This window comes from Bipolaris sorokiniana, assembly GCF_000338995.1.
Source record: "Bipolaris sorokiniana ND90Pr unplaced genomic scaffold COCSAscaffold_2, whole genome shotgun sequence".
NCBI classification, from domain to species: domain Eukaryota; kingdom Fungi; phylum Ascomycota; class Dothideomycetes; order Pleosporales; family Pleosporaceae; genus Bipolaris; species Bipolaris sorokiniana.
Genome location: NW_006911896.1, coordinates 535,369 through 547,553, shown reverse-complemented (window position 1 = coordinate 547,553; position 12,185 = coordinate 535,369). Strand labels below are relative to the sequence as shown.

The window sequence follows — 12,185 nt, the reverse complement described above, 5'->3', positions numbered from 1 at the left end:
CTATTTTACTTAGCTACTTACTTTAAGTTCTATAAGAAGAGGTTAAGTCTTATTTTGACTCTTTGCACTCTGTTCTTAATATCCCTAACAATAAGAATAAATCTACTAGACTTTTATACTTGTCTTTCCGCGAATTCCTTGTCGCCCCTCAAAAACAAGGAAAAAGCCTATTCTGGATAGACCAAACAGACACACAAGAAGCTAGCCACGTGTTGCCTCAAGCTGATGTCTGGATTATATGGCCTACATGAGAACATGTGCAACCTGTCAGGGCCTGGGGTCTTAGTAAGGGAAATCGGCAAGGCGACGATCGCTAGTAGCTTGACATCTGATATACAGTATGCATGTTGTTACTGAGTGCATCATCTCGTGCAGAGCAAGCAAACCGTTGTCGACGGAGATACGACGCAAGTCTTTCTCAGGAAGCATCTTCTCCATTGGATAGAAGCTATGAGTCTTATAGGTAATTCGTGGACTTGTTATCGCTTGATACTGAACCGGAAGGGGGGGTGTATCACCCACGAGTTCTACAGTGGTGGACGACATCGTAAGCTTCTTTCCTAGCTGCTGCCTGCACTATCGCAGCGGGAGGAGGGAGAGAGAGGAATAGATAAGAAGCTTGAGGTTTTTCTTTCTTGAACTTGAATTACTTCCTTCTACTATACATGGCATACCCCCCGTCTCATACTCTATGAGCTAAACCATAACGTCAGCACAAGGGTTACCCTGTGCACCGGCACAATACAAGGCCTTAAAGAGATTACAGACGTAAAATCTTCGCAAATGCAACTTCTTCAATTGCCGACTGACATAGATTGTAGCCATCTTCAACTAACATCTTGCCTTTTCTCCGCGATGCTGAGCAGTTTATAGACAATTCCTCCATATTGCTTGAAGATGCGCCTTTACAGATCTATCTTTCAGCATTTACATTCGCGTCAGAAAGTAGTATGATACGTCAAACGTTTATGAGCAAATTATCCGAGAAGGTTCGAATGGTATCTATGAAGGAAGCAGGCCGGGACGCTTCTAGCAACGTAATCAAGGGTCATTCCCGCTGGATTATAGGTGTGGCTTTTTCTTCTAGATAGTTAACTAGTCGCGTCGGCGTCTAGAGACAAGACAGTACGGCTGTGGGAGGTAGCGACAGGGACATGTCATAAGGTGTTAAAAGGTCATTCTAACTGGGTCACTGCGGTGACCTTCTCGCCAGACGGGCAGCTACTCGCATCAGCATCTTTAGATGACACAGCACGGCTGTGGGAAGCGACTACTGGGGTTTTCCATATCACGCTAAACAGTTTCCACGGACACATTCAGTCTATGAGCTTCTCGCCAGATGGGCAGGTATTTCACACAACCAAAGGCGACTTTGCCTTATGTCAAACTAACGGTGTTCCACCGCTCTCGAGTTCACAATCACAGCCTTGCTATTCTGTAGTACAGGATCATTGGATAATGCGCAATCGGCAACAATTTTTGTGGATCCCGCCAGAATGTCAAATCTTGGTGACTGTTGTATGCAAGGACATGGTTTGTTTGGGACTGTCATCCGGCCGTATATTTCTGCTCAAGATTCTCTATCCCCCTTGGCTGCCCCCTTTTTTCAATTATGGACACATAGTCTTTTTATTTCCCTTCTTGTTCTTCTCCTGGAGGCTGTTTACGTATCGTACTTGCAAGCTAGAAAACTATTCATGTTAGCAATCCAAATACCCAGATTACATATATATAGTTACCCCGTTTTGCATATACTATAGTCTCAAGAAGCAATAACACGTTTGAAATTTGCATTTTGGATAACAATGATCATACACGATACACACTTGCAATCCAACACTCTAGTAATCCAGCAAGGACAATGTGATTTCTATCGAAGAAATATAACGCGTGCTCTTATACTCCGTTCCCCCCCCCTTCCTCCAACGCCCTGTCAGTCTCCCAGAAATACCCACAAAGTACTTCGAAAAACAGACTACAACGCCTCAATCTTCGCATGCAGAACATTCAGCCTCGAAAATAACGCCTTGCTCTTTTCGTTCAAGAGAGCGAGAGAAGAGAGGAGCGTTCGGATCCGCGCGCTATCGGCGGATGGTGATGATGATGGTGTCGGAGGCGGAATGGCTTCGCTGGCCACAGGTGCTGGGGAGTGGGCTTCTTGAGTGGATTTGGGTTTGGGGGCTGGAAGCTGGTGCTGCTCGGTGGATGCCGAGGGCGAGGAAGCGGGAGTGTCGCGTGGGATGGGGGCGGCTGGGGGCGGTGGAGATGGCTGAGGAGATAGGGGTGAAGGAGATGCCTGCATCTCTGTGACTTCCTCTTCCTCTTCTTTCATGGTGGTAGTGGTGGTGTGCTCGTTTCCCTCTCCCTGAGAAACCGGCTCAATAGATTTCTCCTGGTGCGGCTCTGGAGCCGGATCCGCGTCCCGCATCTTGATTTCTCCGGTGTCAGCAGGAGAATCTGCTGGAGAGGGTTCACGCAATGGTATATTCTGCGCTACCTGGTTATCGTCTGGAGACGATTCCACGTCTGCCATTTCGACTTCTCCATTTCCGAGCTCTTCATGGTCTGAAAGCGCGTCGCTGAGTTCCTCGGAATTCTCATCGCTTGAGGATTGGTACGTGGGACCGAAAGCCCCCATGTTCATTTCTTCTCCGCTGCTTTCGTAGGAAGGGGAAGAGGGAGGGGGGTAGGACGAAGAGACGTTCATTTCGTTGTCGGAATCCCTTTCTTCGGGTGGGGAGCGCATGGTTGCGGACTGCGAAGATCCTGCTTCGGAGCCGCTGGCGTCGTTGGCTTGCTCGGCGTCGCCGCCGGCCATATGGTAGAGGTAGTCCTCGAAGTTGTCGAAATCTTCCTCGGCGCGGATAGACATTGTGGATTATGGGGTTTTGAAAGAGATCTTTGTTGTGTTGGAGGATTTGCAAGAAAAAGAGGAAGTTTGTGGTGTGGATTCTAGGATTTAAGCAAAAGTAGGGTCACGTTATTGCCATTGTACAGTGAGCTTGCTATTGTGGGTAGTGTAGACAATGTGGTGCACAATGGATAGTGTTTGCCTTTCTCTTGGTGAAGCGGTTTTCGTGCTCTCCTGCTATATTGTACTGTGCCTAAACACCTTCACGCTTCACCCTACGCGGGCCGACTACCGAGCGTGCAGATTACCCGCTCTGCATATGACTTGCATGGAAATGGCCGTCACCTCAGGTAGCCATGCAGTAACTGGACAAGACATGATTGTTAACCACGTGAGACATTACCCATCTAGTCAACAAACCGGTCTCAGGAATCAAAATCAGAGGGGTCGAGAATCATGCAGAATTGCATCATCCTCACATATCGCAGACAACAGTTCGTCCGATCCAGAGGGTGTGCAAAATGGGTCGATGGTACCGGGGCACGATGCTTTTGTCGAAGGATCTGTTGTTCAGCGAGGCCAAAACCCCATGTATGGTCCGATGTTGTACGATTGACGAAAGGATCATTGACCAAACTGGTTTTTCCCCAGTACTTTATAGCTCCCATCGGAAATCTGGACCGCTTGGCGGTTGGGTGTGACACGAGGTATACAGGGCTGTGAGCATCGTACGCAAAATCGTGTAGAAGATGAAGTGGTCTGGTAGAAGATGAAGTGGTTGTGCTATCGAGGAAGTCTGACGTTTAACTACACTGCGCAAGCTTTCGCTCTTGTGCTGACTGACCGCCTCACTAGTAGGGCCACCTACAATAGTATGTGGAAAGAGAAAGTGGTGTTCTCGAGTCGGAACGTTTCCTCGCGCTCTACTAGTGATTACCGGCTGACCTGCACGTCGGCCAGTTAGCCGGCCAGATGTCAGTCGGCCCTTGTGACTCCCGCCTGGATTCTAGACTCTAGGCAAAAGGGTTCCATTAGCGTTCCTAAGCAATCAGCGTACAGTCGGAGGGGCGTGCCACAGAACCGGCCAGAGTGCTGGAGTCGACATGAGTGTGCGCCAACCACCAATAGGACGCGTCGGCGGTGCAATGGCCCGGCACCCCAAGTTTCTTCTGTCACTTCAGCCACTTCTAGGAGGAGATCAGTCCGACCTTGTGGACGGCTGGCCATCGGCGCTATCGTCGACTTCGTGTGTTTGCAACATCGGCGATGCAGACAAAGAAACTACTGGGGGCCCAAGAGCATCGATCGATTGCGCTCGGCTCGGGCTGACGATGCTTCAACTGCCGATGCTCCGCACAGGGTGCAAATGCAGATTTCGACATACTCTACAACGATTATCGTTGCCTCGATCAACCACATACCATCCATCATCGCCAGTGTTTCAGCGCGCGCTACATCCACCGTTGACCCTGACCTTCCGGCCCGACTTGGGTCGCGCCACGTTGAGAACATTGGTTGCCGCCGCCGTCCCCACCCATCCTACATATGCAGACCATCTAGCACAGCAGTATCCCCAATGCTGAGCAAAACGACGTGTTTTAAACACCCCAATGCCGTCTGTGGGCCAACAGCGTGTTGCTTTCTTCCCAAAGGCTGACGCAGCTGTCCTGACGTCCAGACATGCTGCCCCCGTCTTGGCCGACCGTCCTACCACGACCGCTCCCATTCTTGACCCGGAGCATGCCGATATTCCTCTTGATGCCTGGACCCCGGAGGAAATGCAGTATGTGTATCCAGACAAAACCGATACATGTGCCCTTTCGCCCATTCCCGTCAAGGAGCAATGTCCTCGTCGATGCCATGGCGAACGCTACCTCTTCCCTGTGCTAGCGCCGAATGAGCGGCTGAGACTGACCATGCTCTTCTACTATACCCGTGGACTACTCGAGGATCAAGAGCTCATGTCTCGTTTGCAAGAAAAGGTTCTTCTCGCCCATGAAACGGTAGGCTGGGAGTTTGTCATTACTGGTCTCTTGAATCACAACACCTATACTCGTCTAGTCACGGTAAATCTCCCGCTGGCAATCTTGCCGCGCCGAGAAAGCACGTGTTCCCATACCATCAATCAAACGCCAGACGTAGGTTATTCTTGTACCTGCACATATCTCATGGCTAATTATTACAGAGCATATTCGCTTTGCACAATATGGTCCACGACTGGCGGTTTGAAAAGTCGCCCCACGTTGAAGTAGGAGGACTGCGAGCGTATGCAGGCGTACCATTAAAGTTCGAAACCGAGTTTGGCCAACACGTGGCTTTCGGCTCTCTCTGTGTTGCCTCAAACTCTTCCGAAGAGCTCCTTTCTCCAGTCGTGCAGCAGTCCTTGATTCGTCTCGCGGATGGTATTGTTTCCGACATAGTTCACAGCGCAAGGACCAGACGTCAAAGAGAACGTAGGCGCATGCTGGAGCTGGTTTGTGATGCCCAGCGCCACTGTGATGAGCACGCCGATATGGAGCAAGAAATTCCGAAAATAGTCCAAGAAATTTACCCAGGCATGGAAGTGGTTATCAGGAAAACGACGGATGGCTGCATCTCACTTGAGAGCGGTACAACCTTTTCCACCTGCGAGCTCGAACACGGTCTTTGGGAAGATACGGATTACTTTGATTACGCCGTAAAGCACCTAAATCACCTAGACATGACGGCGCCTCGGGCAATACGCGCGATTGCAGCTCAATGCGCTAGCCAGACTGTGCCGACATTTCTTGTTGTGGCTTGCAACGACTTGAAGAGAATCTTCGATGACGTCGATTCTTGGTTCTTGCAAGCATGTGCTGTAAGTAGTTGTGGAAAACAAACGATGTATTTGGCAACAGCTGATCCCAGACCCCGAAATAGATGGTTCTGTGCCGCTTCTGGCAGAATCGTGCACTTCAAGAGGCACTTGCAGTCAAGGAATCTTTCCTCCGTGGCATTACACATCAACTCCGAACTCCGATACACGGCATTCTCGGTTCTGCTGAGCTTCTGACAGAAGCTCTCAAGACGCGAAATGCTACCCATCTATCCCCTGCATGTCCGCCAGCTACGAAACCTGAAACAGAGCAGCTAGATCTTTGTACCTACGTTCAGACAATCAGGACCTCGGCCAAGGAGCTCATTTCAACTGTGAACAGTTTGATAAAACTGAACCAGTGGGCGGATATTGCCCAAGCGGAGCGAGTCATGGCACTTCACAGGGTTTCCGACATCGAGGCTGCCCTACTCCACGAGGTTTTGATGGGGTTGCCCGATGATTTATCTATCCGGCCATCTATCATGATATCGCATCACTTTCCAAAGAGCTGCGACATGCTGGTGATTGATATTCGTGTTTTCCTAGACTGCATCCAGCCGCTCGTGGCCCTTGCCGCCCAACAGTCTGCTGGTGGAGTTGTAGCAGTGACGTTGACAGTGGAAGAAGATTACCAATCTCTCGCAGTCGATATCTACTATACCAGACTCGACGGGGCCAGGTCTCCCTCCGAATCAATGACTGACATTTATACCAAGGATGACTTTACTACGGCTGAATCTGCGTTGGGCTTAACTATAGCGTGTAAGGCAGCAGCACTTCTCAATGGAGAGGTCGCAGTGCTGTCCTCAAAGCATGATTCGAGCTCATACTATAGAACTACCTTCAACAACCCGATCTGTGCAAGTTCTCTTTCACCACCATTCCCGGTCAACAATGGGACTGCTCGACTCCCCCAGAAATTCTACCACCTCGCATCAGAATCGCCAATGTCGTCGCTAGGGCATCATTTCAGTCACTGGCTTTCGAATACTGGTTGGTTAGAGTCCAAGGAAAAAAGCGAGAGTCTTGTGATTGTGGACTACCATTCGGATCTTGTTCAATTTTATCGGCAATTGGCGAGTGTCGGTACTGAACAAGTCATTATTTGTCTTGTTCCTGAAAATGCGACTTTCCTTGACTTTCAGAACAAACGAGTAAGACGGCAAGAAAACGCGATATACATTCAGGGACCTTTCTTAACTGAGCAGTTATTACAAGCAATGGAGCTTGTAACTGCAATTTTGGTCGAATCCAGGCGGCCGAGCCTCAAACTCAAAGAATACCCGTATTGCACGGTTGTTGCCGAGCCTAAGCTTGTACCGCCCCCTCAAGTTACCGCTGCTCAAACAGAAAAATTGGTAAGGCAGGGCTCCATATTCCCCAAGAAGACGCAAACACAGCTTACAGAGTCGTTACAAACTTTGAGGTTACAATCCAAGCCTTCGTTACCTGCCGGAAAACTGGTTACAAATTCGAATAAGCCCCGGGCCTTGCTCGTTGACGACAACACGGTCAACCTCCGCTTGTTGCAAATGTATTGCGACCGTCGCGGTATTCTATATCAAATAGCGAAAGATGGGCTTCAAGCCGTCAAGATCTTCTCCGAAGCAGTCATCACCAGATACGATCCTCTCCTGCAACGAGAGGTATCTGCGACAGCGTTCGACCTGATTCTCATGGATCTGCAGATGCCAGAATGTGATGGAATCGATGCAACTCGGCAGATCCGGCGATTGGAGGAGGATAATAAATGGGAAAAGAGTGTCTTGTTCATTGTCACAGGCCAAGATTCTCCCACTGATCGCAAGAATGCAGAGAGAGCTGGAGCTGATGAGTTTTTGACGAAGCCACTGGGACCAAAAGTGCTCGATCAATGGGTTAAGAAATGGTACCCGGAAGCCGGGATATGACCGAAGTACGGATCTCAATATAACACCGATTTCCAGGACCCGCCAACAAATTTGGAATACGCTGGGCCATGGAAGATGCTCAATGCCCTGCTGTATAGGTCTCTTGTCAGAAGATTGGACCAGGGGCAAGGGCTTCCCCGCACCAGTTTAACGGCTTAAAATCTAACCAACTCAACTCTGGGATGATAAAGCCATCTAATAGTTTTTCCACTACTGAGCATTTTTATGCCTCTGTTACCATCATGTATTAATTACTATGGGTTTTATAGTTGGAATGCACAAGGGGGGGTTAGTAGGCATAATATGTCTTGCCAGCACTACATAGTCTCAAAAGACATACTTTCGAACCGTTGGCAAGCTCCGCTAACGACGCCACACTAACCTGTGTCTGAGCTAGGAGATTTAATCGTGTCACGTAATTCCAGATGTGTTTGCACTTGTAACAATTATATCCAATCTCTCGCCCTCTCCAACCATACCACAGCATTCTGCCAAGATCAATGGCTAGCATCGGCCAATGACGTCCCTAGACACCGTTCTCTAACCTCCAGCATCCTAGACATAACCTTGTCACTCCTTCACCATGGCACTCTCATGGGTCGCATACACATGCATCGCAATCCTCCTCGCCTCCGTCTACATCCGCAAGCGCCTAAACAATCACACATCCCAATTGGAGCGTGATGCGCAATCCGAGAAACCTGGTCGCCCGCGCCACAACGATGGGTCAACTGCATCTGCGCGCCAACTTCGCGGCAGACTCGTCGCTACCATCCCACATATTACCATCGCACCGGAAAATGTAAATGAATTCGAAAAATTAATGAGTGCGTATTGGGACCAGAAAGCGCGTGAGGTCCAGCCTTCGTGTGTGGTGCGGCCACGTAATGTATGGGAGTTAGCGCAGGCTGTTAAGATACTCAGTCAGGAATTCGATCGACGGATTCGGCAGAGTGGGGATTCAAGAGAGGGGCTGGAGCCGATCTTTGCGGTGCGAGGGGGAGGTCATAGTCCCGTTGCTTTTGCATCGAGTATTCAAGGTGGGGTACTTCTTGATCTTAGTCTCTTTGACAAGGTTGTCCTTGCAGAAGATAAAAAGAGTGTGGCGATTGGTGCTGGATGCCGATGGATCGATGTTTATGCAGCGCTAGAGAAAGATAGTCTTGCGGTTGTGGGAGGAAGGAACTCTGCTGTGGGTGTAGCAGGATTGACGCTTGGAGGGGGTTTATCGTTTTTCTCGCCTCGGTATGGGTTTGTGTGCAGCAATGTTGTTGAGTATGAAGCGGTTCTCGCGGATGGATCGATTGTCACAGCGGATCAGCACAATAATACGGATCTTTGGCGCGCACTCAAAGGAGGCGGAAACAATTTCGGCATCGCTACTCGATTCACTGTTCGTACATTTCCATGTATGAATGTCTGGAGCGGATTCGTCTACTACTCTTCTTGGAAACACCCAGAGATACTCTCTGCATTCCACTCCTTCGTCGCGCGCACCACATCCGGCGAAACAAACCAGAGCTTCGATCCCCACGCCGCTGGTCCATTGGCCTGCTTTACCTATCTCCAGTCCTACGGCATCCAAGGCATCGCCGTGAACCTTGTGCATACGTCACCAGATCTCAAGAGAAAAGCATGGCCAAGCACTTGGCTCAGTTCTGGTTTCAAAAGCACATGGCGATTCTGGAGTACGTGTAAAGTGCGGACGTTGATTGAAGCGACAGACGAATTGAATGCCTTGAATCCACCGCAGCGCCGCCAGGAATTCGCTACTACGACGATTAAAAACGATGTCGACACATTGACGGCGACACATACGGTATATCACAATGCTATCCAGAAAATCCGACAACATAATATCAAGGGCATGAGCTGGACACTTGTGCTTCAGCCACTACTTTCTACCTGGACATGCAAGGGCGATGCTAATCCTATGGGACTTGACAATAAAGACGAAGAAGCCTTAGTCATTATAAGTTTTACAGTAAACTGGGCACTGAGCAAAGACGATGGGATTGTGGAAGACATTACGAGAGCTGCGATTGAACAGATAGATGCGTATGCCCAAAAAAGGGGGACACAGCATAAATACCGATACATGAACTACTGTGCAAAATGGCAGAAGCCGTTTGACGGATACGGAGAAGAAAACCTGGAATATCTTCAACGCGTTAGAAAAGAAGTTGATCCCGAGGGCTTATTCCAACATGGATGCATTGGAGGATTTAAACTCGGCATGTAAAGCCAATACCATGTAGTACTCTAGTAGCGAACCCATTTCACCGCATTCGATATTCAAGACTACTCCATACACCACTCACACACTGCCCTCATACCCAATCCATCCATCTAGCAACTTAACAGGTGCCGCTAGCACAGCACGTCGGCGAATCTGGCGAACACCCATTCTCATCACAATTGCACGTGTCCGTCTGCGCATCCTCGGGATCCGAATCCGGCCAGTCTTGATTCGTGGCGTCGTCGTCGCGCTCATTGCGGGGGCCGGAGAAGGCTTTGCCGCAGAGTTCTTCGAAGGAAATATGCTGTTTGCGTGTGTAAGACATTAGCAAAACGAGCTTGGGGAAAGTTGGAAGGAAGGGGAAGGGGGGGAGCGGGACTTACGAGTGCATACCACACGTACGTATCTGCGTTTGTGAGGGTTTTGGCGCGTTCGTTGACGTCGTCGTTTACGGCGAGGGCGCGGCATTCTTTTGGGTAGAGAGATGGTTAGTAACAACGGACACGGAAAGCAGGTGTGGTGGACAGGTTCTCTCTTACGAAAAGCATCGTATTTCCAGTCTGTAATTTGCACACCGAGGGCTTCTTGGCCGATTTTGGGGTAGTGCCTGTGTTGTGTGAAAGAAAGCATTAGTAAATCGTTTTCTTGGGAAGAAAAAAAGGTTGGAGTGACGCAGAGGGAATGACTTACATAAACTCATGCAACACATTCGATCCGATAAAGTTCTTTGACCACGTCGCAGTGCTGACTTGCCCACTAAGTTTACTGCAATCGTCGGCGAGCAGAGTAGCGAGATTGGCTCTGCTCCAGACCTTGTCGCAAAAATGCATGCCGGGCTTCTTGTCGCCGTGACGTTTGAAATACGCAGTCCCCGTCTTGCCGTCCTGTTCCAACGAGCAGAATGGGGTTTGACCATCTGCATTGGGTGCCTGGCCTGCTTTTGGCTTCCAGTAGTCCGTGTCGTCGACGATGACGTCGCCGTTGACATCGGCGCCTGTGCCGTCGGTGTTTTGGCCAACAAAGTTCTTGTAGACCTGTCTGATCTGCTCGCGGCCGTTGGCATCGGAGTGCTGGTCGCCAAACCAGTATTCGAGCTTGTCGAGGTGCTTTTCGTCGTCCATTTTCTCGAGCGTTTTGGCGGCAATGGTGATAGCGTCTTTGAGGCCTTGGGTCAGCTTGTCTTTGTGGTCTTGATCTGTGACTGCGTCGAGATTGTATAGGGCTCGCTTGACGGCCCAGGCAGAGTTCAGACTGGTGAATTGGAAGCCTCTGGAGGGAGATTAGCGGGGATCTCCTTTTGTTCATCCTCGATAATCGGAAATGTTTGGTTAGTTTGAGATGGTGGAAAATGTCTCTTACCCACGAGGGTGGGCTTGAACAACGGCACAAGCAGCCGCTACTACAAGCAGGTGTTTACTGAAGCCAACCATGATGAGGTTAAACAAGGGAAAAGGGTTTTTAATCTACTGAATTGATCTTATGAATTTGCGAAGTGATGCTCAAACAATGTTGGACTGGACAGGTTTAAATACACAGAGTAGTCTCAACACGACGACAGTATCTCTTCCCATTCTGGAGGTAAACATCCTGGATTCTATTGAAGGGATCGATGTTGGTGGTACGACTGGCCCCACAGCTGAAGGCTGAGTAGTATCCAAAGGACACAAGGAAGGTCTCTTGACCTAGGACTGTAGGAGGCCTGATAATAGTATGCTCAGAGTTATGGGAAAGTTCGCTCGATTTGGACAATGCCATGCAACTTTCTCTCAAAGAGTATCGGGCGGCCAGGAAGTGACTCGGGCTCTCCCGAAGAGAAACATCTACTGACGTAGGTAGGCTGTTCTCTGAATCATGTCTCATTTTGAACACAGAGAAATTGAGATAGGAGTTATGGATCAAGGATGTATGTGAACTTTATTTGAGATTTCGGTGTCCGAAACTCAATAGACAAAGAGGAGTGTTTCTCTCACATCCAAGGGCATAACTAATGAATGTTTAGACTAAATAGCTTGCGATAGAGTCCATGCTGTATAGATTTCATTGCTCGCTCATAAGGTTGTTGACGAATGAGTATAGATCTGAAATCTAGTTATTAGCATTGGCTATTCGGAATGATCGGGTATATCGTAAGTCCAAGTATATCTTACTGTTAAGCAGGTTTAATTTTAAGACATTATAAACGGGAGTTGGGTTAGGTGGCTGAATGATGGCTGTAGACTCTTCCTTTCAGGATTAGTGTTAATCCTGTGTGGGGTTCAACTGTAACCTGTGGCTGTGAAGGATGCGCAAATAATTCCGATCATCTATATATGGCGATTTGTAACGGACATAATTGGGGAGTTGCGA

General features: G+C 49.1%; 5 protein-coding genes across 5 annotated transcripts; 2 read left to right on the top strand and 3 right to left on the bottom strand.

Annotated features, from left to right (window-relative positions):
- Positions 1-186: 186 nt before the first annotated feature.
- Positions 187-625, bottom strand: COCSADRAFT_268339 (uncharacterized protein). Its single transcript, XM_007697579.1, has one exon. The coding sequence runs from the start codon at positions 544-546 to the stop codon at positions 283-285; it is 264 nt and encodes an 87-aa protein (XP_007695769.1). The 5' UTR covers positions 547-625; the 3' UTR covers positions 187-282.
- Positions 626-1,969: 1,344 nt separating this feature from the next.
- Positions 1,970-2,947, bottom strand: COCSADRAFT_349373 (uncharacterized protein). Its single transcript, XM_007697578.1, has one exon. It carries the CDS (start codon positions 2,870-2,872, stop codon positions 1,976-1,978), a length of 897 nt encoding a protein of 298 aa, XP_007695768.1. The 5' UTR covers positions 2,873-2,947; the 3' UTR covers positions 1,970-1,975.
- Positions 2,948-4,458: 1,511 nt separating this feature from the next.
- COCSADRAFT_187086 (uncharacterized protein) lies at positions 4,459-7,971 on the top strand (the record flags this gene model as incomplete). Its single annotated transcript, XM_007697577.1, has 3 exons — positions 4,459-4,989; positions 5,037-5,690; positions 5,753-7,971. 3 exons carry the CDS (start codon positions 4,462-4,464, stop codon positions 7,598-7,600), a joined length of 3,030 nt encoding a protein of 1,009 aa, XP_007695767.1. The 3' UTR covers positions 7,601-7,971.
- A 209-nt stretch (positions 7,972-8,180) lies between these two features.
- COCSADRAFT_33021 (uncharacterized protein) lies at positions 8,181-10,140 on the top strand (the record flags this gene model as incomplete). Its single annotated transcript, XM_007697246.1, has 1 exon — positions 8,181-10,140. The coding sequence occupies one exon, from the start codon at positions 8,184-8,186 to the stop codon at positions 9,840-9,842; it is 1,659 nt and encodes a 552-aa protein (XP_007695436.1). The 3' UTR covers positions 9,843-10,140.
- Positions 10,141-10,269: 129 nt separating this feature from the next.
- COCSADRAFT_268311 (uncharacterized protein) lies at positions 10,270-11,109 on the bottom strand. Its single transcript, XM_007697576.1, has one exon. The coding sequence runs from the start codon at positions 10,900-10,902 to the stop codon at positions 10,375-10,377; it is 528 nt and encodes a 175-aa protein (XP_007695766.1). The 5' UTR covers positions 10,903-11,109; the 3' UTR covers positions 10,270-10,374.
- Positions 11,110-12,185: the final 1,076 nt, after the last annotated feature.